The sequence below is a fragment of the Teleopsis dalmanni genome, chromosome 1 (assembly GCF_002237135.1).
Source record: "Teleopsis dalmanni isolate 2A chromosome 1, ASM223713v2, whole genome shotgun sequence".
Lineage (NCBI taxonomy): Eukaryota > Metazoa > Arthropoda > Insecta > Diptera > Diopsidae > Teleopsis > Teleopsis dalmanni.
The window spans coordinates 12,928,524-12,953,094 of NC_051846.1; the positions used below are offsets into that span (position 1 = coordinate 12,928,524).

The 24,571-nt window shown below is 27.5% G+C and overlaps 1 protein-coding gene across 8 annotated transcripts; it reads left to right on the top strand.

Moving 5' to 3' along the window:
* The first annotated feature begins 2,954 nt into the window (after window positions 1-2,954).
* LOC119673079 (serine/arginine repetitive matrix protein 2) lies at window positions 2,955-24,522 on the top strand. Of its 8 annotated transcripts, none has more exons than XM_038084302.1 (11): window positions 2,955-2,987; window positions 3,123-3,375; window positions 4,305-4,406; window positions 9,644-10,015; window positions 10,086-10,148; window positions 16,013-16,160; window positions 17,677-17,738; window positions 17,799-20,873; window positions 20,964-21,092; window positions 23,281-23,376; window positions 24,095-24,522. In XM_038084302.1, exons 2-11 carry the CDS (start codon window positions 3,137-3,139, stop codon window positions 24,237-24,239), a joined length of 4,431 nt encoding a protein of 1,476 aa, XP_037940230.1. In that variant the 5' UTR covers window positions 2,955-2,987; window positions 3,123-3,136; the 3' UTR covers window positions 24,240-24,522. The 8 variants fall into 8 exon arrangements, with proteins under 8 accessions (XP_037940230.1, XP_037940229.1, XP_037940233.1 ...); XM_038084301.1 differs by having other exon boundaries at window positions 2,976-3,066; XM_038084305.1 differs by having other exon boundaries at window positions 2,976-3,066; window positions 23,284-23,376; window positions 24,095-24,430.
* Window positions 24,523-24,571: the final 49 nt, after the last annotated feature.

Here is a 24,571-nt window from a genome sequence, read left to right on the forward strand (position 1 = left end):
GTCAATTTTTACAGAATGCAGTTCATCGATTCAGGCTTATAAGGTAAATATTTATTTTATTTTATTTATGTTTTTTTTTTTTGTATTTGTAGTTCGCTTAGTTTAATAATTATATTGTCGTTATTTAACGCTTCATTGAAAGATTAAATAACTAACATATAATTGATTTTTAAGATTTTTGTTTGTGATGTTATTTTAGAAGGAATCTCATTGAGTTTAAACTATGAAAATACTTTTATTTTACTGAATTAAAAAAAATTAAATTAATATTCTTTCATTATTCAAATAGTTTAGTTACAGTTTTGTCCATTATTTTTAATTGCAGGTCTATTATTGCCGTTGGGTTTAACCACAGGTTCAAAATAATATGGTAAGTTTAATTCAAATCAATATATTTTTTTTAAATTTTAATGATGAATTTAAAGAAGGAATCTCATTGAAAATATATGAAAATATTTACTTTAACTGATAAATCTAATTATGTATATATATTCATGTCTCTTGAAAAGAAATTACAATATTGTTTATTTATTTCTTTCAGGTTCTACACCAATTTGAGTCACTGTTTTGGGTTTCCTTATTTTCAAGTACTATAATAAATAGTTAATAATTATCATAAAATAAAGATACAATAAAAAAGCACAAAATTTATTTTTTTATTTCTAAATATTGCAGTGTCTAATAATAAATTCAGAATGAATCACTGAAAGAGAATTTTGAAATCATTGTAGAATATAGCCCTTTAGTTCAAATTTGGTATATTAAATAATAACATTAAGTTATAGTGAGTCATAACGATGCAAATAATTAAAATAGTATAGTTTTTTTAGCTCTGAAATTAATTGGAGAGATCATCTTGGTAAATTAGGACTAGATCGGCAAAACCTGCTGTTAAAATGCAGTTTCCATTAAGTCTCACGTGGAAAAAATCTTCAAATTAAAAAATGTATTATTGGAAATTGGAATATTTTTTTTTCAATAATTATTTATGGTATATAGGCGCTATATTCTGCAAAATAAACTTAGAGCTGTTCTTTCCCGTTCCTTAAAAATTGTGCCAAACCATAATTTAGATTTGACATAAACCAATCAGATCAGACACCAATCGGATGAGTCTGCTGTATTATCTTATTGAATATGATCAGTGTAAAATTCACAAAAACTGCGGTTTTATTGTACTATATCTAGTGTTATTGCGTATATCTAGTTCAAAAGAAACCACACACCTGCATATAATATTTAAGTAAAACTTTTGTAAAAACGACCTACACAATCTATAGGGGGTCTGTTATTCTGAGATCTACGTATGTGATATCAATATGCTCTTCAGTTCGATACGCTTCAGAGCGAAATGTCTTTATTAAGTCACACGGGGGCATTTGTTCAGAAAATATTAATTTTCCTTTTCTTTATGGACTTTTTGCCAGTCAGTGTTATTTACTTGTCAATAATCAATAAAAAATTTGCCACTTTGATTTTAGAACTTGCTCTGGATAGATTATAGTTTGCCCATGTTTTATAGATTAACTTGATTATTCAATCATATACAGCAATGAGTCATTATTCTAATTCTATACAATAAGAATAATCTATATCTAAAGAACCTAAAAACTCATCACACTACAACCAATTGAAATCTTCGTTGATATATGGGTTTTTTTTATTAAAGTTATTCTAGAGTAATCATTTTTTTCTAATATTGAATTAGATACTATCAGGAAATTTTCAATTATTTTGTTTTCATCGATAAAATTCAAGTTTTAAAAAATTAGTTATTTAGTATAATAATAATTATAAATATAAATAATAAAAATTATTTTAAATAATTTTTTGGTGTGGAACATGAGAAAATATACTTCTTAAAAATAGATTTAAAAAAAATCTCCGAAGAAGTCTGCGAACTTTAATAAAAAAAAGACGGAAAATTCGCATATCATACGATTTAACTAAGATTTCAATCAAAATGTCAAATTGTGTAAAAATTGGCTATACAATATTACTTGGGTTGTGATAAATACAATAACACTAGATATATAACAACTAAATATATAATATATACAATATTACTTGGGTTGTGATAAACGCAATAACATTAGATATATAATAACTAGATATATAATAAAACCGCAGTTTTTTTTGAATTTTGCAATGATCGTATTCAATTAGATAATACAGTAGACTCATTCGATTAGTATCTGTTCTAATTGATTTATGTGAAATCTAAGTAATTGTGACAAGCTAATGTATAGAATATAATAAACAAAAATAAAATTTTACTTTTCCCCTATTTAGTAAAATAGTGATGTGTAAATTGATTATATTTTAAATCCAATTTGATATTTCTAATAAATTATTTTTAATAGTTTTTTTGTTGCAAAGAAATTGATTATATGTATAACAACTTTTCTTATATAAAAATATTTTAGTTAAACTCATCAATTCTCATTTTGTCTTATATCTGTATACTTCTATGATATTATATGTTGTTTTTCATTATCTTTTTATGAGCTGCGTTTTTTTTTATCTAATTTCTATTGATATTAATATTTAATATATTTATATATAAACATTTAGATATACATATATATTTAAAGTTATATTCTCGTTGTTTAAAACAAAAAGAAAATAGTTTTCCATGCTTATTTTTAATATATTGTTAGAGAGTACGTACTTCCGATATATATGGAGTATAGTTATTTTATATCTTAACTAGTTGATTTTCGACAATAATGAGTACAAATGATAAATTTTTTATTATAGTAAACCAAGATAGTGCTTTAAATTATTTGACTTTAAATTGTTTTTTAATCGTTTTACAACACTTATTTTGCATTCGCCATATTGTGGTGTACTTTCCTATTAGTTGTCAATATAAATATTAGGTGTTTGCGGTGCTGTTGCAAATTTTAATAAAAACAGGCGTCTTTATAATTAATTATTGCTTTTTCATATTAATACCATTTTTAATGGTATTAATTAACTTTAAAGTGAGGTTCAAACTTAAATATATTCTTAAATGTATAAGTATTGATTTTTGCAAATACGATAAAACAATTTTCTTTCCTTGTGCGTGCAAAATTTTGTTGTGGTTACAAAAAACTTATTTTTGTTATCTATTGAAGGAAGACAAATAAAAATGTATAATGGCATTGGCTTGACCACCCCTCGTGGCTCTGGCACTAACGGACATGTACAACGAAATTGGGCTTTTGTACGATCTGATAAAAAAAATAGTAATTACCGTGCAGAGGATGATATCAAGAAATTAGATGCATCACTTAATCGGCCACCAAATAAGGAAATACTTGACCATGATCGTAAAAGGAAAATTGAAGTTAAATGTGTTGAATTTGAGGAAATTCTAGAAAAACAGGGGTACGTATTTATGAGTATATTGTATATTATATATTAGTAGTCTTTGATTTTGTGTTAAATCAGTTCATACAACTAATATTTAAAACTTAAAATTTAAACATTTTTTTTTGTACCTGTCTTTATTATTTTATTTTACAAAAAATTTAACAGTCAAATTTGACAATAAATTTTACTCATTTAGTGCATTCATAATTTTTTCCGAGTTTTCCATATCTTACTCAAATAATATATAAAGTTTTCTGCAATTTACATACGTAATACACTTTCGTTTTACGTTAAAAAATGTCAAAAAAGGAAAAACATTTGTAAGGACTATTTTACGCTCTTAGTGTATTTTTTTTTTTTTTGTTTTACAAATTTTGTACCACGTGCCAATAACAAACGATTCTCTCAAAGGCTAGCAATACTTACCGTACGAGTATATTTACATGGCTAAGGTTTGCTGCTGCTGTTGTATTTGTGGTTGTTGTTGTTGTTGGGACTTTGTTACACTTGCTCTGCGGCATTAGCGCTTGTAGACTTTTTATTTACCACGCGTATTTACCATGGTTTGGGGTGGAAAGTGCACTTTAGTTTTGGGAATTATATCATAATTGCCCTGTTCGTTGGCCCAAACGTAACCTGGATTTCCTTTCAAATGTTTTATTATAAACAAAATTTTGTTGTAAAGTGGAAGTAAAAAGACATAATTGAATATGAATTACAAAATATAAACGAATTTGCGGTGTTGTAAATTAAAAACGTATATTTTTAAATGAGTTTAAAAAACGCCGTGAAAAATTTTTCTCCCTAACTTGCATTATTGATTTTATTATTGCCACTTTAAAAAACTTTTGCATAAGTGAGAAACAGTAATTTTTTTCAAATAATTTTAATAAACTATAATATAACAACTATTATTAATAAATTTTTTCTATTTAAATCAATAGACGCAGTCCTGAAGAAATTAAAACTAAAGTTGATTCCTATCGGCAAAAGTTAATGGGACAAGGAAAAACGGATTTACCAAAAGATGAATTTGGTAGAATAGCGTAAGTACAGGAAATTACATAAAAACATTTTTTATTTATTTATTTATTTATTTAAATTAAGTGCCGAAAGTGACAATGAAATTAAAAACCAATGTAATAATATTAAATAAGTAATATTAATTTTGTATAATGTACACTTACAAAAATAATCGATATTTTGTACATTTTGAATATTTGTTAATTACTCACCTTTTTACTCTCTTTCACGTGTGTACGTATTAGCCTTAACCCACTAATGACGACCATAGACATGTCATGTGTTGTATTTTAAATGTTGTAGTTTTAATTAAAGTATTTTTTTCTTGAATAATTCTTTTGTTTTTGAATAGTGCTTATTGATATTTAGATCGGAAAGTAATGATTAAAATATACTTTCATATTGAATATTCTTACTCATTCTCTTTATTAAGGCCATTTTTACTCTCTAAATATCTTGTGTTACATTTCCAACAAAATAGAATATGGGTTTGTTGACGTTCTATAAATATTTTCTTTGCCTACGGTCTATTACTGGGTTAGAAGTTTCCACTAACGACAGACATTCTCAACTAAAGACAATCTGACCTCCATTCAAGAGGCTGAATGTCCTCTGTTCGGTTAAGGTTAGTTTTTTAACATAAAAAAGTAATATAGGCGCAATATTCTACTCCATTAGGGAACAGAAAGCGAATACTGAGTTAAGAATATTCTATCATTGGCTGGTATACGTATGTGCTTAGCAATATCTTTTGTTTTAAAACCTTACTGTCTTCGGTTAGGTAGGAATAGTTTTAAGCACAAAAATACAAAGTTAAATCGCAATGCTCTGTACTATTCGAAGCCTAGAACTCTGTTGTCTTATATAAAATTATATATAAAGTCAGAATCGATATATTTTATTATTAAGTGTTCTAAGACCTTATTTTGGATTGTAACAAGTATAGTATATATCTCGATGGTTCGAGATATATACTATAGCTCATATGTTTACAAATTTTTGAGAAAATTAGTGTAGAAAACGGTGTCATTTCGATAGGAGTTGTGAGTAGTATTTAATCGTCAATGATTGCCAATTACGAAATGCTTTAACTGATGAGCATTCCGCTAATTTTACTTTACATTTCCTCATATATAATATATTAAATAAAATATAAATTACTTGAAATATATTTTCTATTGAATTTCTACATAAAGTGAGTATAAAAATAAGAAATTCTGTTTGAAATTAGATATTTGTAGTGAGGCCATCCATCTATTCTCACTTTTTCACTTCAAAAAAAGTAAAAAACTCATTTTTTTTTCAATTCTGTTAATTTTAAAACCCACTTATTATCCTTTTACTATTTTTTTTTTTGATTTAATTATAATATTTCTTGCTATTTTATTTCTTTTATTTATCTTACTTTATTTTATTGTTGTTAAACTAAACGTAATACATATAAAATAAATTTGTATTATCGGTATAGCCATATTTTCTTCCGAAGATATATTTTTCTTATTCTGTATTGGACTTTAGCGGGTTAAATTAAACAAATGGATACATCACATAATATTTCAACCCTCTTCCCTTTGTAACTACTTTCAACACGCAGCATCCAATTTCTGATGCATCCCACCACCTTCACAGCAGAGAAACTTTACAAAGATTTTTAGTTCAACTAAGTCTTCCAACGCAAAAGGATGCTTTTCGAGCATTCTTGCGCAAAATTATTTTATTTTTTTATATAATTTTAATAAAACTAATGCAATGATTATTAAAAAATATACATATAGAAAAAGTTTGTAGAAATTGTATTTCACTAAAAATAATATTTTAAATATTACAAATCGAGTTTTGTCTATTTTGCGTGTTTGTTCAAAAAATCAATAATGCATGATTCTCTACTTGTCTTGTTAAGTACGTACGCTTGCGGCTGGGTGTTTTTTGATATCAAAGACATATAGAACAAAAATAAAAAATTAAATAAAGTTTAATCTGCTTAAACCAATTAAAGTTTAAAGAAGCCCAATAAAATGAGGAAGCGAAGAAAAATATTATTTCACTAGGAAAACAAACCACCACCGCCGCCCACAGATTGGATTGTTTGGGGTGACGCCAAAGACACCACCAATGTGCGTGAAAGCTTAAACAAGGCAGATTAATAGTCTTAATGTCGATCAAGTGGAAAAGTGAAGTATCAAAGAAATCGATGTGGTCGCGATGAACTGAACAAGTTTTAATTATAACAAACGCAACAAATCACTAACGAAGTCTTCCAATTAAAAATTAAACAATTTAGTATAAAATGAATTGCTAAAAAGCAAGTAACTACTTTTATATATTGTGGAAAATCATAAAAGTAAAAAAATATATACATTAAATTACTTAAACATGTAAATTAAGTTATTTAATATTTAAATTATAATCCAACGTCTTCCAAATAAAATTTTAAAATAATAAATGAATAAATTATATATTTAAATAACTGTTATAAGTAATCAACTGTCTTCCAACAAAAAAAAAAATAAATAAATAAAATACAAATACAAATATATACTGTTATAAAACAAAACTACAACTAAAGCTATATATATAAAATTTATAAGATATATAATATAATCTACGTCATTCATTAAGACAAAAGTTATTATATCTATTACATTATAAAAAAATAATTGTGAAAAATATATAATACAATGTAAATAAATATAAATATTTATTTAATACCAGCATATAATATAGTAAATATATAAACATTCATTTCAAGAAAAAAAGAACTTATAAAAATTAAAACAAATCAAACATGATGTTATATGCTTAGGACATAATAATGGTATATAAAATATATATTTTTAAAAAAAATAAAAGCAATTTTGTTGTATTTGTGAAAGTTTATTAAATCCAACGTCTACCAATAAAAAATTTACCAGTAAAAACTATAAAAATATAATTTAGTATATATATAAAAATAAGTAAATACGAAAATACAAAAATCTATATAAAGAAAAATAAAATAAAATAAAACATCCTATATAAAATAAAACATTTATTAAAAAATATTTTAATAAATAAATATATTTTTAAGGATTTTTTAAAATTTATTTAATCCAACGTCTACCATAGCATAATTATTTACTAAAAATTAATTCTACTAAATCCAACGTCTTCAATAAATATAAATATATAAATAATAATAAATAGTAATAATAATAGTAATAGTAAATAATAATAATATACAATTATTATAATTATTATAATATATAATAATAAAAATAATATATAATAATAATAGTAATTAATAATAATAATTTATTATAATAAAAAATAATAAAATTAAAAAATAAAATAAAAATAATAATAAATAATTAAAATAATAAAAAATAATAGTAGTAAATAATAATAATATTAAATAATAATAATAAATATTAAGAAATAAAATTGTTTATATAGATATATACATATTTATATAAAAAATCATTTAAAAATATACTTCTGTAATAAAATAAAAAAAAATAGAGTTGTTAAAAAAAATCCTGAAATTCTGTAAAATGATTTCCTCTAAAATTTATACAAACACTGCAACGGAAATCAAAGCTTATACTCCCCCCAAAAAACGCCGCAAACGTCGCAAGCGTACTTTGGCCGCAAAAACAACAACACAAACAACATTAACGCAATTATCGGCGGAAGAATTTCCGGCAGGAGTGCAAAGTAAAAGTGTTACAAAGACGAAACAATATTTTCAACACGATAATCGTCAGAACTCAACAAAATTCTCCTATAAATTAACGACGGAGAGTGAGTTGAATTATGCGGCAGTTGCCAAAAAATTTAAACCACTGGGAACATCCACAACACCCCGAACTCTACAAAAAAATAAGAAGAGAAATCTTATTGTGAAGAACCGGAAGCAAAAAAAGAGCTCACAAAATAATAGAAAACATCTGAGACGACAAATGCATATGGGATGTGTTTGCGCATGCTCGACTCAGTCTGCAGGTGCTCTAAATTCGTCTTCCATTCCGGATTGTCACACAATTGCGAACAATAACAATAATAATTACAATTTTTGTAAGCAACAACGAATTACGTCCTCTCCTTACGAAACAGCTGTTCTTAGCATCCCGGCATTAAAGAATTTGTTCTTAGCGCATAGAAACAAAAACCCAAATAATTATACCACCCAACTACCTATAGCAGAAGCTAAAGAATTACCAATTCTTTTGGAATTATTGCAACAGTCTTCATCATCATTACTGGATCAATTATTGGGTAGTCATATTTTGAACAATACAAAACTTAACAAGACAAGTGTGAGTCCAAAGGAGCTTAAAAGTGTCGTGAGGTAAACTATATAAAAGACTATATAAAAAATTTGTTAAGGTCCAAGTTTACAATAATATTTTTTTGCAATTCAGTGACATTTTAGTGTCCAATATTCAGTACTCAAGTGTGTATTGTAAAACTTGCCCAAAAATATCTTTTCTGGCTATAAGTGGTTTGCTTAATCAAAATTGTTGACCATTTCAAAGCTCTTGAGCATTAAAAGTTTGTACAGCCTTTGCTACTTGTGAAAAAATACGATTAATCATCGTTCCTAATTTGATAGGGACGAAAGCTAGGCTTGGTACTTGCAGTCCAAATAAATTATATACTAACTAAAAACTAATTAAGAAATTCGATTATTTCCTAAGACCACTGCTGATGAGCACTTGGCAATACTCGAAACAGTATTGTATGCTCAGCCATATTTCAATAAATTAACTAAAATTTTTGTTGTTGTCTTTTCATTTCTATTCGAACCTTTCTAACTTTTAAATAGAGTCTTTTCATCATAAGACGCGTCACTATCAGGAAAAAAAATTACATTAATGAGATTTTTATTAAATCAATAATTTCTTTTGTTTGATAGTTCTTGTGCTTTAACAATAAATTCTAATCTATCCAAAATATTTAAAATAGGCATAACATATATAACTAGTTACTTTAATTAATTAAAGTAACATTTGGTTTCTTTATTCAAAATATATCAGTATTTACATTAACAAATAATTTTATGCTATAAGGACTAAGTCGCATCTCGCTTGAGTGATCATATTGTCACTCATATCTACTGATTTAACCTATTCAAAATAAGACACAAATGTGCTTTTCGTTAAAGCAGATTTACTTTAACGAAAATTGTTTTGTGTATATATTATATTCTTATATAGATACATATAAGTAAAAAATGTATAGAATTAACTTGGTTAATATATTTTTACTCTTCTCTCTTTAGTGTTCGTGAAACACATCAAATTGCTGAAGCTCAATTAGAAAAGAACGCCAGATTACGTGAAGCTTTCAATATATCGTCAGATTTTGTTGAGGGCTCAAGTTTCGATTCAGATCGGAAAGCAAAAGATTTAGCTAAAGCACAAGCCTTACAAAAAGAACTGGACGCTCAAAGAGAAAGCCTGGCAGCTGTCGCAGCTGCAAGTAAGGAAAAGGAAAGCAGCAGCAAAAGGTATGCATTGGTGCGTACTCCATCGAAAGAACGGGACGTAACTGAGAGCAATGGCGGTGCGGGAAATAAATATTTAAGCGAAGACGAACGTGAGCATGTGTCCAAGTCCGACAAGAAGAAGAAAAAGAAACGCAGTAGAGACAGGTATTTAAAATTTGAATATAAAATTGTTCAAATATTCTTAACTGATATTAATATTAATATATAATTACAGTTCGGCTAGTCCTGAGCGAAGAAAGGATAAAAAGAAAAAATCAAAGAAACACAAAAGGGAGAGGTAAGATTGCTTAAATACTTATTTTTTTTTTAAATTTTATTTATAGTATAATATTTGAAGTATTATTTATTTTTAGCTTTTTTTATTTGTTCAATTATTTATTTAGTATTTTATTTTATTTTGTATTATAATGTAGCATTTGTATTTATATAACTATTTAAAATTATATAATAATTATATATATATATATTAACAAATTAATATTCAAACTTGACAAAAAGTGTTAAACAAATTCTTCTTCTTCTTCAATTGCTTAACATTTTTATCTCTCCTTTCTCTGCATTTTGTTCTCTAACAATAACAAATCATTTATCAAGGAACTCAAATGATAAAGAAAGAAAAAAGAAAAGAAAAGATATGTACAAATAATTAATAAAGCAGAATAACTTTAATATTTTGTAACATGATTTATATAAGAAAAAAAAAATTTATAAAAATATAATATAAACTAAATTAAAAAAGAAAACTTAAAAACAAATTAAAACATACATTTCATATAACGAAAACAACAAAGCTATTAGTATTTTTAATTAAATTATTTATTAAAAAAAAAAATTATAAACTTTAATAAAAACTGTCAGCAAGCACGTACATCACACCAATATACCAATAAACCAATATCACTATGTTGAACAGTAAATATATTAGACGTCACCGTCACCTATTCGATATACAGAAAAACAACATTAAAACAAAAACAAAAACAAAACCAAAAACAATAAATATCGAAACATTTGCTAACATGTACAAATCATTTATAAAATTTTGCATAAATCTAAGCAACTATTTTTATATACGTAATATATCAACACGATATTGTTCGAAGAGAGATCAAGTCGATTATTATTTTATCAATTATAATTCAATTATTGCTAATATCGATTTTAAAAAATCTTCGGCAAAAATTTAATGGTAAGTAACAATTAGAGTTTTCATAAAACATACGTTTATTATTATTTTTATATTATTCTTTTATGATTTTTTTGTTTTTAATACTTAACACATTCCATATACATATGTAGCTCAGTAGGTTTTATTTATACAGAATATTTCTCTTAATTTTTTATGTACATATATGTAATTATAATTATATATATAAATATATTATTTTTTAATAAATGTTTGTTTTTTTTTAATTATTTATTTAAAAGTGTGTAAATTAGTAAATGTATTTTCAAGGACATTGTAAACAATTTGTAATTAGTAGTAAAATTTTTAATGTTTTTTTAGATATACATGAATATAATAATTGTCCTTCAAATATAGTAAATGCAGTCCCAAAAGCCTCTCCAACCGCCTATAGTAAATAATAAATGAGTTTCTCCCCTGGTTAGATATTTAATAAATTATTTGTTTTTGATTAATTATAAATTAGAATAATTTTAGGGGTTATAAGAAAAAACTTAAAATAAAATTAAAATAAATTACATTAGATTTTATGATCCATTTTTAGCAATAGGTATATTGTTTGAACCTTGCGTGTAACACAGCATATTTAAATGTCCTCTAACGAACATAATAATTCATATAATAATATATGACATATAATTCGTCCATTACTTAACGGACGGAGTTCATTATGAAGCTTTAAAGCATTGGGAGTTTGTGGTTTGTTAGCATAAACACGATAGAGATCGAATTTAATGATTTCGGTGATCAATTCACATCACCAAAACGTGAAATTACACGTCTAAAAAAAAGATTCTCGCACAACAAAGCAATACGGTATGGGATGTTGCACAGTTCTGTTGAAACCTAATGTCTTCTACGGCTGTAGCAACCATAATTGACGGATTATTGACAGAACCTCCAGATCAAAAGCCACACTATACAACAACTTTTTATGGATACAATGTTCTATCTTTTGACAGAGCATCTATCTTTTACTTGTGTATTTTCACTGTTCTAGATGCGACAATTTTGTTTGTTAACATGTCAACCAAACGAAAAATAGGCCTCGTCATTGAAGAAGTTTAGATATGAAATATACCTACTACAAAATTAACATTTTTGTTGTAGGCTTTCGCAATTTTAACACGTTTAACAGTTGTTAAACGGTTGAATATTGTAAAATGGCAAACCTTAAACTAAATATATGATGTCTTAATTTTAATTTTCTAAGGCTTAAATAAATGTTATATGCAATATGTTTTAAAGATTTGATTAAATCATATCAAATTCTTATTGTTCGAGTATTGAAATAGAACATAAACGACCAATAAAGATATATAAATATATATGTTATATACATATATAAATAATTTAGTGTCATCATATATAGCGTATATGTGCTTTATTATTGTTGTGATAATCCGCTGGGACCTTTTTTTTTTGTTTTTTTGGTAACAAACCTGAAAGAAAAATCTTCTAAAGATACAAATAGCCCATACCATTTGCATGCCCGATTCATGTTCGACTCAATTGAGTCATACATGCTTACGGACTAAAAACTCGCCACGTTCTCAGCTCAAAATTCTGGAAATCCCTGCACTACGACCAGTTAAGGTATTCCTTTACCGGAAACCCGCTGGGACCCGCTTGTATCCCTTAAAGGGGCGTTAAATGACAATTGTTCGTCGAGATCGCAAATGGCTCCGGGACGTAGACCCGGTTGTTCTTGACGCCATATATGCTTTAAGCTATCATGCTGTTAAATACTTCTTCAAATATACTGTGGCGTCAACAGTTTACCAGTCATTATAAGTAGAGCAATTAGTTAAATTATTATTTAAAATTATCTTTACCTGATCTAAACGCTATAAGCTATTTTCCCATATAGTAAACTTATTAAAAATTTTTTCTTGAAACAATTTAAAAGAATTTGTTGAAGTTTCTCGATTAAACAAATGTCCTTGTTTATATATATATTTTTGTTTTTTTTTTTATTTTGAAAGTAATAATTTATTTATATTTTATTATTTATAAATAATAAATTATCATTTTGTATTCGTTCATTGCATCATTAAACAACTAACACATGCACACAAATGTAAAAAAAACTAAATTAATTATTTTTTGTATACACAAAAATTAAAATTTGAATTTACTACATTAAAAATAACTTCTCAAATAATTTAAAAAATAAAAACAAATCGAAATCGTTGTTCCAACAAATTAAAAGAAATTATTTTCTCATCTTTCTTTTCCTTAAGACAGACCAATAATGAAGAGTTTTAAATAAGGTAAACAACTGTCAAACAGAGTAATTTTTTTCACTAATAATAAAAATTAACAAAATAAAAAATCAAAGAGAATTTGCAAAAAAAAAGTGATTAATTTTGTGAAAATATTTAAAATATATGTTATATATAATTGTATATTTTTAAAAAAAAAGGTTGATGTATAATAGAAAAAAATAAAATAAAAATTACTTTAGTTATTATTTTAAAATGCAAATTTATTTTGATTTTATTCACATTATTATACAATTTAAGTGTAATTAAGACATAACTTTTTTAATTAAATAATTCCATCGAAATTCAAAATGAAATCCATATTTATATTTGTTGATAAGCCTTTTATATATAAGATAATTGTAAAAAATAAAAATAAAAATATGTTCTTTTTTTGAAAATTCATATAATACTTGTCAATAAATATAAATTTAAAAAATCACTTTTTATTTATGTTTGTGGCAAACATTATCTGAACGTAAAGAAAACTGTTAATTTTTATATATATTTATTTTACATAATTGTTTTATATATAAAAGTTTTGTCAACAATATATAAAATATACATATATATATATATAAATATAGATACAGGCCCGTAGCCAAAAAAAATTGTATTTGGTGGCTTTCCGATAATTTCAGAAATTTAATAATGAATATATTTATGAATGAAGCTCTAGTCTCTCAAGCCTGGCAACGTGCCTATATATGTATATTTATAATATATATATATATACATAGAGTATATATTTTTGTTGTATATTATATATTTTAAGATTTTTTTTAAACTGTGTATCAAATAACTGGTTTATTCACAAATTTTTGTTATTTTTCGATAAGTTTATTTTTAATTAAATTATCGTTATAGGTGAGGACGCATTAACTTTTTAATATATAATATAATTAATACATAAAAAATATAATAAACCTAATATTATTTAATTAGCAAATACAGTTAGTTCTTCTATCTATATCTATTTCTTATAGACATGATTATATATCTTTAGTTCTCGGGAATATTTTTATTTTTTGTACTAAAATAATTTTAGTAGAATTAAATTTATTTTTTAATTGTTTTAAAAAAAAATTGATCATCTCAAAAGAAATCAATCCCGTAGAAATTTTTAAAGTGAAATTAAAATTTATCTGATCTGAAAATTAAAAATATCAGATTATTCCATATAAATATAATATATGAAAAATATCTAGTAAATATTTATTTAGTTCATTTATATTTTTCTATATAAAATTTTGTTTATTTTGATTGAGCTTAAGTTTGATTTGTTAGCAATTTATTTCTTTGCAAAAGCAAAAAAAAAAAAATTTAATCTGCCTGCTTGTCAAATATAAAAAGCGAGGTTATGTCTATTCTAAAATACCAAAAAAAACAGTACATCAGAGTTTACTAATCTTATCATATTGAAAAATCTAAATACGAAAAGCATCAATCTCCTTTTTATGAGCTGAGCATATGTTTTACAAATTTTTTATTAGTGAGATTAGTTATCATCAAACATGTATGTAGTCTTTCTGTATAATATTAGCAAAGTTTGTAATATATATCTATCTTGATTTCACAGAGTAATACAAATAAAATATTTAAATTAGTATAAAAACAATCAATAGAAATATCAAAACTCTTAAAAAAAAATTATAAGATTATATAGAGATCTCCCTGATAATAATGCTGTTACGGGAAACTGAAAACCTTTTGATCTGACATATATAATAAATTGTTTTGGTTGAGATATATGTAGTCTTATATTTCAATATATTTAATTATTATAATTATTTTCTGAAATTTCTACAATTTATAGAATTTATGAATTTATAGATGTCCTATTTTCCTCTGTTTCGGGAATCGCTATTTCATTTTAAGGTCTGTGAACAAATACTAGTCACTGAGAGGACATAATACATTTTATTCTATCTTATTCTGAAGTTCAGACCTCCAAATACTAGTCACTGATTAAGCTGAATAGACTGGAGCTCTATCACCATCATGGGCCCATAACCATGCAAACACACGCCTTTAATATATTTTCGACATATCGTTCACTGCTGTAACTTACATTCAATATCTCAAGCAAGCACAACGAACTCTCACATCCATGTTCTGAGAGTGTCAACTCCAATAAAGGTTCGATCGTTTGAAGATTCAAGCCTTAGAGCAATTAAAATGAATACTTTTTCTAGCCATCTTTATGCCAGAACAAAAAGTTTTCAGTTTATCTCTGACTAAGCACTATTGTTAAATATATTATCGGGAATATCAAGCAAATAATCAGCATTTCTCTCCTATTTAAACCTTCATGTAATCTTAGCACATAAAATACGTGGATTAGTGGATCTCAGACTAGGATAAGCTTACTATTAAGCTTCAAATATATATATATAAAAGCTATAATAATGTTATTGCTATAACAATGTTCTTATAAAAATATTAATACAACAATGTTCAAGTAAAATCTGACTTAAATATTTTTTTTTTAAATAATTTTATCAATTTAATAACTTTAATAAGTTAAATTCGACAATATTCCTCTCAAAAATATTTAAAATTATTTCTAATTTCATATTTTTCAATACAGTGTTAAAAAAATGTTTACAAGTGTATATAAAAATAAATTCTATTATTATTATTATTTTTATCCAGAAAATTAAAACAATTATTTTAAAATTATAATTACAGCAAATCTAAGAAGAAGAAAAGTCGCAAGCGCAAACCTAGTGAGACGGATTCGGATTATAGTGATAAGGAATCCGATGGCGAAAACGATGTCAGCACTGATTCCGAACGTGAAATAAAAAAGTCCCGTAAAAAGAACAAAAAGGATAAGGTTAGTTTAAGAAATGCAAGTGAAGAAAATATATACTGTATAAAAACTTATATATTATATATTAATGCAAATCGTTGACTGAAAAAATCATTTTAAAATTCTATATTAACATTTTTATATTTAAAACGCATGCACAAGTTCCATAACAAAGTGATCAACTTGATAAATAATATTTATTACAAATCAATCCATTCCGATGTCACTCAATTATTTTTGTTTGTTTTTTACATTAAAAATGTACTTACTTCTGACACATAAAATAATACGTTACATGGTAAAAAAAAGTATATATCTAACTAGACGTAGACGTTGAGTTTTAAAATATATTTAAAATGCATATGCAACATTTAATATAATAATACATAATTTATCTATATTTATTTATATTACAAACATATATATTTAAGTCGAATACTATATACAGGATAGTATATAAAACTTCATTCTTTAAACTTTGTGAGTATAAAAAAAGTATTAGAGAATATATTGAAAAGTATTAGATTCAACAAAGTAGATTAATTTATCTAATTCACAGTTGAGATTATGCTATTCATGAGAGTAGATAAAGTATTCTATATATATAGATAGAGTAGATAAAGTTAAGATTATGAACTATGATAATAGATAGTGTTCTGCCAGTCTGCAGTATTTTCATTAATAAATCACACATATGTTATACATGTGTGATATATATATTTATATATATATGTTACAAATATAATAAGTTCCAAGAACGGTTGGGTCCCGGAACCACTCATAGAATTCGACGACTAAGTGCGGTTACCACACCCAAAAGGGACTACACGAACAGATCCTCGCGGACTATAATAACAACAACAACGCATATGACATAGATATTTATAGTAAAATAATTCTATAATTGTTGCACATGGATTTTAAATGAAAAGTTTTGCAAAATAGAACATTTTAACGAACCATCTTTTACTTCCAATATATGAAATTATGTTAGATAAAATTTTTGTTTTGTATTCTATTTATATTTATATTTATTCGTCGGTAAAATGTTATCGAAATTTATTTTTATTTATATTAATTTAATAACAATAAAAAAGAAAATATTATAATTTTCGTTTATGAAACCCTTGGCGCTTCATTATATAGGATAGCTTTCAAAAGGCTCTCTTGTAGTTTTGTAAGTACTTTCATTTGGTCTGTCTTTTTTTTACTAATATTTACAAAAAAAAAATAAAATAATACTTAAAAAAAAAATTAAGTAATTAAATAGAAATTTCAATTAAAGTTTTTGTATTTGTGTGAATGTTTGATGTTTAAGATTCAACTATTAGTTCAACTATTGAACTACAATGAGACAAAATTTTGTGTAAAGTGAAATAATATCACATATATCATAAAAATCATTAAATGTTCAATGAAAGTTGGCTTTAAAATAAGATAAATTTCATGAATTTGCATAACATTTATTTTACTTTATATATATATAATTTCAAATACAAAAATAACACATATCACTAAAACATTTTTTATTCTTAAACAGAAGAAGCGTGACAAGAAAAAACGTAAGGAACGCTCAACATCAATTATTAAAGCTCGTCACAGGTAAGCTATTTTCATTTAATATAATTACCTACAATTACAAAAAAAATATATATATTATAGTTCTCCTGTCACCCGTATAAAGGACAGCAAAAGACAAGAACATTCTTCTGATCGCAATAACAGAAATGATTCGATAAGAGAAGAGCATTTGAAGAAACATATGCGTAGTCGCAGTGAAAGTCGTTCACGCGAAAGAGACTACAGTAAGAATAGAAGTTATAACAACAAAACTGATGGATCAAGAGATAGTAGGGAAAGAGATCGCAGAGCACATAACTCTAGCTACCGACAAAACTCGCGTAGATCAAGATCCCGTGATCGTTGTTATTCTCCTAATGAACGTAAACGCAAACATTCTGAAGAGCGACATTCTCGTCGTCATGCTAGTCGAACACCTGAGAAGAAAAGTCGTCACAGTCGAAGTCCTATAAAAAAGATTGAAAACAGTAATTCTCGTTCCAACAGACATGATAGAACGCGTTCTAGAAGTCCACGCTCTAAACCTGCAGAAACCAGACGTCAACGATCAAATACACCACCTCCTCCAAAAGAAGTAGCTCTATCTACTTTAGCTGGCAAAAAACCATTTAATCCATTTAAAGTTATTGATAATTCAAGTACAATTGCTTTAACAACGCAAACGAAATTAAGCGCTAATCCTTTTAAGTCGAATTCAGCTTCAGATGTACTAACAAAACCAGCCGGAAATGATTCGAAACAGATAGCACAGCGTTCAACATCCTCTATAAGTTCTAAGCGTAGTGATTCGCGTACCTCAAAAACTCCACCAGTACTATCACAAAAAGTTAATCAATCAGAATCGCGTACCTCAGAACGTAGTTCATCGCATGTCAACGAGGATGCTAAAAGCGTACAAAATAAGGATACACAGAGGGAAGTGTCAAAGCAAAAACAACGTTCGCGTTCATCATCGAATAATAGATATGCCGAAAAAACCCATAATCGTTCCTCATTAAAACTAACAACACGGTCACGTAAAACACGTTCCAGATCTTTATCTAAGCGTGACCGAAAAATTTCCCGTACTCCAGAACGTAACAGCTCAAAGCGCCGTTCATCACGGTCTTTGTCAAAGACTCGTAAACGCTTAACTGAGCGTAGAAATTCAAAACGCCGCTCATCAAGTAAAAATAAATCTAATAGGAGGTCACGGTCTTTATCAAAAAATCGCAAACGCTCACCTGAGCGTCGTCGTTCTTTATCGCATAGATCATCTCGTCAACGAAGGCGTTCAAGATCGCATACTGAAAATCGGCATAACTCAAGAAAACGTTCTTTAACACCCAAATATAAATCAAGAAGATCCCGCACACCTGATAAACACAGGTCAAGAAGATCTCGCACACCTGCTAAGAGTTATGAAAATGTATCAGAAAAAAAATTAAAACAAAAATCTACCAAGGAACGACATTCTCGCTCACGTTCATATTCTCGAAGTTCTTCAGAACTTAGTTATTCTCCTGCAAAACGAAATCCTGAAAGATATAAGGATATTACCGATAATAAAAAAACTGATAAACCTGCTAATAAGCATAAAGAAAAAGAAAGCCGTGCAAGTGAACATGTAAAAATAACGAAAGATAATGGCAACGATCGGAATCGTTCAAAACCAAAAGAAGACCACTCATCGTCGGAACAACAAAAATCAACTGAGAAAGAGCGTAATAGTAAAAAAGATGAACGTCGAGAAAGACATTCTTCTGATACGCATGACACAAACAAACGTAATAAGCCAACTCCTGTTGTACGTCTCCAAGCGGAAAGTGAAGATGATACCGATAACGATGAACGCGTTGAAAAAGTCACTGCACTCGATGAATTTCAAGAATCCAAGCATGAACGAGAATTAAAGGATTTAAAGATGTTGGAACAACTTAAAACTGATATAGCAGCAAAAGCGAAGGAAAAAATAAAGACCATTGAAAAAATGGCAGCAAATCCATCTACGGCAATAAGTAATGATGTAAGTGATAACGAATATAACAGACGAGGCATGCGAAATTCTTTGAATGAGTTTTTAGCTGCTAACCACGTCAGTATTAACAACAATAACAATGAGAAGAATTCTCTACTAACAACTCAGCCTACAGTTGCAATTTATCCGCAGCCATTAAACGAAGATATAGAAAAGAGTAGTGTTAATCAAATTCAAAATGAAAAAAATTCACAAAATGAAAATACAGATGAGAAAAAAGTAGAACTAGAAAAAGATAAAGAGAAAGAAAATGAAAAAGAAAAAGAAAGAGAAAGAGAAAAAGTGGACATTGCGCATACTGATTGCAAGGCACCTGATGTAGCAGCAAACGGTCATGCTGATAAAAGTCCTATAATAACATTGCCAATAACGACTCTTAATAACATTCAGAAAGAGCGTAGATTCTCGCCGTTAATTAATCGAAAATCTCATCATAGAGTTAAAATAAATACGATTGCAGTGGGTTCATCTACTACTAATTCATCGTATAATAATCTTAATAACTTAACTAATCCTTTAATAAGTGGAACACCATTTGCAACTACATTTAATCGTAGCCGTATTAATAATACGCCTTTAATACCTTCTACTCACTTTAATAATTTAATAAATAAGAGTCATAGTGGTGGTGGTGGTAGTCGTCGTGAACATCATCGTAATAATATTAATCTTAATGCTTTGTCAAATATTCCTCTTACTAACTTTCCTAGTCATAATTTACTAATACCTAATAGTCAACATCAACATCAACATCATCATCACCATCATCATCATAGCGTTACTACATCTAATATAGCTGATCAACTATTGATGGCTGCATCATATGCTGCTGTGTCTGGCCGGCATCAAGGCCTGAACACGCATAATTATGCTGTAGCGGCAGCTAATAATTTAAGTTATCATCATCAAAAACCAAAAATAGTTATAAAGCCTTTTAAAATTAATGATTCACAGCCTCTTGTCGCAGCGCTTACTGATAGTACACTAGTCGATACAATAGTATCGAAGGTATCAACTGCTACTGTTGCTGCAGCTGAAAGTGCAGCAAGGCGTAGTCGGAGTAGGTCCCGTCATAGTCGTAGCCGTAATCGCCGCGATGGTGGAACTAGTCGCCGTACGGCAAGTCGCTCACGATCATCGTAAGTTTTAACGAAAATTTCATTTATTTACATATTTTACCATATTTCATTTCGTTTACTTATTTTATTTTATTTTATATAATTCTATAGGCACTATTCATCGTCTAGCAGCCGAAGCCGTAGTCGCTCTCATAGTCACCATCGTAGTTCAAGGTCACGGTCTAGGTCACAGAGTTCTGAATCAAGCTCCTCATCCAGAAGTTCCAGAAGTTCATCTGCGTAAGTCGTGAATTAATATAAAAAAAAGAATCTAAATAAACTTCGTATTGTATTTATATGAATGTTTAATTATATTAAACAAGAAATAAGATATGGTATTCAACTTCAATAAAATAGAGAGAAATATAAAGATTTTACTACAATTAACTATAATTGATTTATAAAAACAGAATAATACAGATTTATGAATTAACATATTAATTACTTAATCTATATTAATTATTATTTTTATAAGTATTTATTATCAAGTATGTTATTTATGTAATTATTATAATTAAGTATTTATGTTATTATAATAAATAAGTATTTATTTAATTATAATTATTATATGTATTAGCTGGTGGATAACGTCCAATTTTCAAAGTGCTTCGATTCAAAAATGGATTTAATTAACATCATTTATCTATATCATATATATGTCGATATAGCTTAATTCTCTGTATATACAATTTTGAAGTTGAAAATTGTTTGAATGTAGTACGTTAACTGCTAACAAGTAGGGACCATGCCATCGTATATAATGGGATATATATTAGCGCATATTATTTATATATATATATATTTGATTAACATAAGTAAAACAGTAGATTTAGCAAACCATTGTCTATCTACCTGTTTGTTAGTATGTTAATTTAACTATTTAGTTTTTGTCGTAGGCAGTACTCATTAGTTTAAAGACAGTTTCGAGTTTTTACCAAATATTTAGCTATAATTTATGTATATGTATTAAATAATCTGGTTCTGTAAAGAATACATACAAGGTGAGATGAAAAAACTGCAACAAAGTAAAACGCCATAATTTTTTCATTTTTTTTAAATTTTATTGAATGAAAGCAAAAAATGTCGGGAATCGGTTTAGATTTGTTCGAATTGGCCACCTTTGGCACGAACTATGGCCTTCAAACGGCCAATGAAACCATCACACGCTGCCCGAAAGTGGCTCTGCGGTATTTTGTCCCATTCTCGGCGAAGCGCTTGCTTGAGATGATCGACACTTTGGTATTTTTTAGTGCCAACCTTGCTCTCCAAAATACTCCAGGCACAATAGTCCAACGGATTGGTATCCGGAGATTTTGGTGGCCATTGTGCGGTGGAAATGAAGCGAGGAACCTCATTTCTTAACCATTCTTGGGTGGCGCGTGCTGAGTGCGATGGTGCTGAGTCCTGTTGGAATGTCCAAGGTCTGCGGCCGCAATGTTTGCGTGCCCAGGGCTTCAGAACTCCCTCCAAAAGATTTTCGCGATAGATTTGCGCATTTAATTTGACCCCACGGTCGATGAATACGAGCGGCGAGCGACCATCGGCTGTTATGGCGGCCCACACCATCACCATGGCCGGCTTTTGAGTTGTGATGGCCAACCGAAGTTGCAAATTTTCAGCTGACCTCTCTGGCAAGTAAACACGATCATTTTGTTTGTTTACAAACTGCTGGATAACGAATGGTTTCTCATCGGAGAAAACCAAATTCGGCAGTTCACCACTTTCGGCCAAGCGAAACAACTCTTTAGCTTTTTCGAGTCTAACTTTTTTTTGCGCATCAGTAAGATCTTGCACTTTTTGGAACTTGAATGGCTTTAGTCCAAGCTCATTTTTCAATATTTGCCGAATGGCATATTGCGATATGTTCAGCTCACGAGCCATTTTTCGTCCACTGCGACGCGGATTTCGTTCAATTCGCTTTTTCACTTTTCGAACCATTTCTGCCGATGTTGCTGTTTTTTTTCGTCCACTTCCTTGACGTCGGGCTACGCTACCAGTATCATGGTAACGAGCGATGGTACGAGACACAAAACATTTATTCACTTCTAAATGCTGGAGGGCTCTAACGATAGCCACTTGTGGTTTTCCAGCCAAATGCAAAGCAATCACACTATCACGCTTGAATTCCATCACAAATAACTTTTTTTTTGAAAAATTCCCACCAAAATGCTTTTGTGCGCTTGTAAACAATATAATGAGCTGTCACTAGAATAAATCTGACAGCTGTGGGACGAGCGGTTTAGAAATGACAGCAGTCTGAAGTTGGTTGCAGTTTTTTCATCTCACCTTGTATATGTCTATATAATATATATTTTGTTATTAATTATATAAAGATCTACTTTATTTTTATATTAAATATTGTTCATATATATATTTTTAGCATTGTTTTGGATATATAACTATTATAATAAAATAATTAAAATTTCAGTAGTAGCTCTGGATCTTCACGTACTGGTTCACGTTCACCATCAATACCCAGAAGACGTGGTTCTCCGAGTTTCCTTGACCGACGCCGTATCACAAGGTAGATGCGAATTGATATTAAACAACAACACCTTCATTTTTTGCCATTCATTTTAAAAATTAAAATTTTAATTTCTGACTTATTTTCTAACTTTTATTTCATTTTATATTATTTGTAGCAAGAAATCACCACGTGAAGCCAGACGTTGAAATTGAATTATAATTTTAATTATATTTATTTTTGGACATAAATGTTGACATATTAATTAATTTGATTTTCTATGAGCACAAATCCGCATTTCCCGCTTCGAATTAAATTTGCAATATTTTCAGCATTTATGTAAATTTAAATTAATCAGATGTTTTATATTAAAGAAAAATATTTTACTTTAATTAAAATATATAAATAACTTAAATGTATGCTTCAATTTAGTATTAATTCCCGCAAGAATATGTAAAATACATTTGATTTGTAGCATTACTAAGAATTTGTTTTTTCTTTTAGACTTAATGTATAATTTATAGTTTTTTTTAAACAATTACATTTATATAATTTGTATTTTGAAGGTTAATATATTTTAATTATTGTTTTGGTAAGTTTTTTATATAATTTTTTATATCTATAATTTATATTCTTTGTTTCCAATTATATTTATATATTTTTCATTTTAAGCTAATGTGTTTTAATTGTTGTTTTGGTAAGTTTTATTTTTTATAATTTATATTTTTTAATCATTAATTGTTTGCTATATTTATTAATAAATTTTCATTCAATATAGCGCACGAAAACGTCCGATACCTTATCATCGTAAAACGCCTTCAGATGCATCAAGCTATTGCTCCAGTTGCTGTAGTCGTGAGAGTTCACCACGTACTCCTTCGCTTTCACCAAGCTGTAGTCGCAGTCCGTCGACGGCTTTCTGAGTGTTAAGGAAAAGCTTAGCCAAAGTACTAAGCAATGTTTCTGAATTCCAAAATGTCCATAATATGTGAAAATGTACTTGAAATAGAAAATACGTTCCACAGTCTAGTCATTTTACATTTTTCATTTTAGAAATTTTTAAGCCTTTCTAGTCATTCCGATATTTGCATTGTTGATATTTATAGTTCTGATATTATAATTTAGTTAATCATTTTATTTATTTAAATTAGTAAGTTAGTAATTTAAGATAAATTATTATATAAAAAATATATTTGTTGCAATTCCGATATAAATGTTTTTTCATTTTATAATATTATTTACATTATATATACTT

Excerpts from the sequence above, each read along its gene's own strand:
- LOC119673079 (XM_038084298.1), top strand. The coding sequence starts at position 7,914 with ATGATTTCCTCTAAAATTTATACAAACACTGCAACGGAAATCAAAGCT. Across the intron at positions 10,016-10,085 it reads AAGAAACGCAGTAGAGACAG|TTCGGCTAGTCCTGAGCGAA; the intron begins GTATTTAAAATT and ends ATATAATTACAG. Across the intron at positions 20,874-20,963 it reads GCAAGTCGCTCACGATCATC|GCACTATTCATCGTCTAGCA; the intron begins GTAAGTTTTAAC and ends ATAATTCTATAG.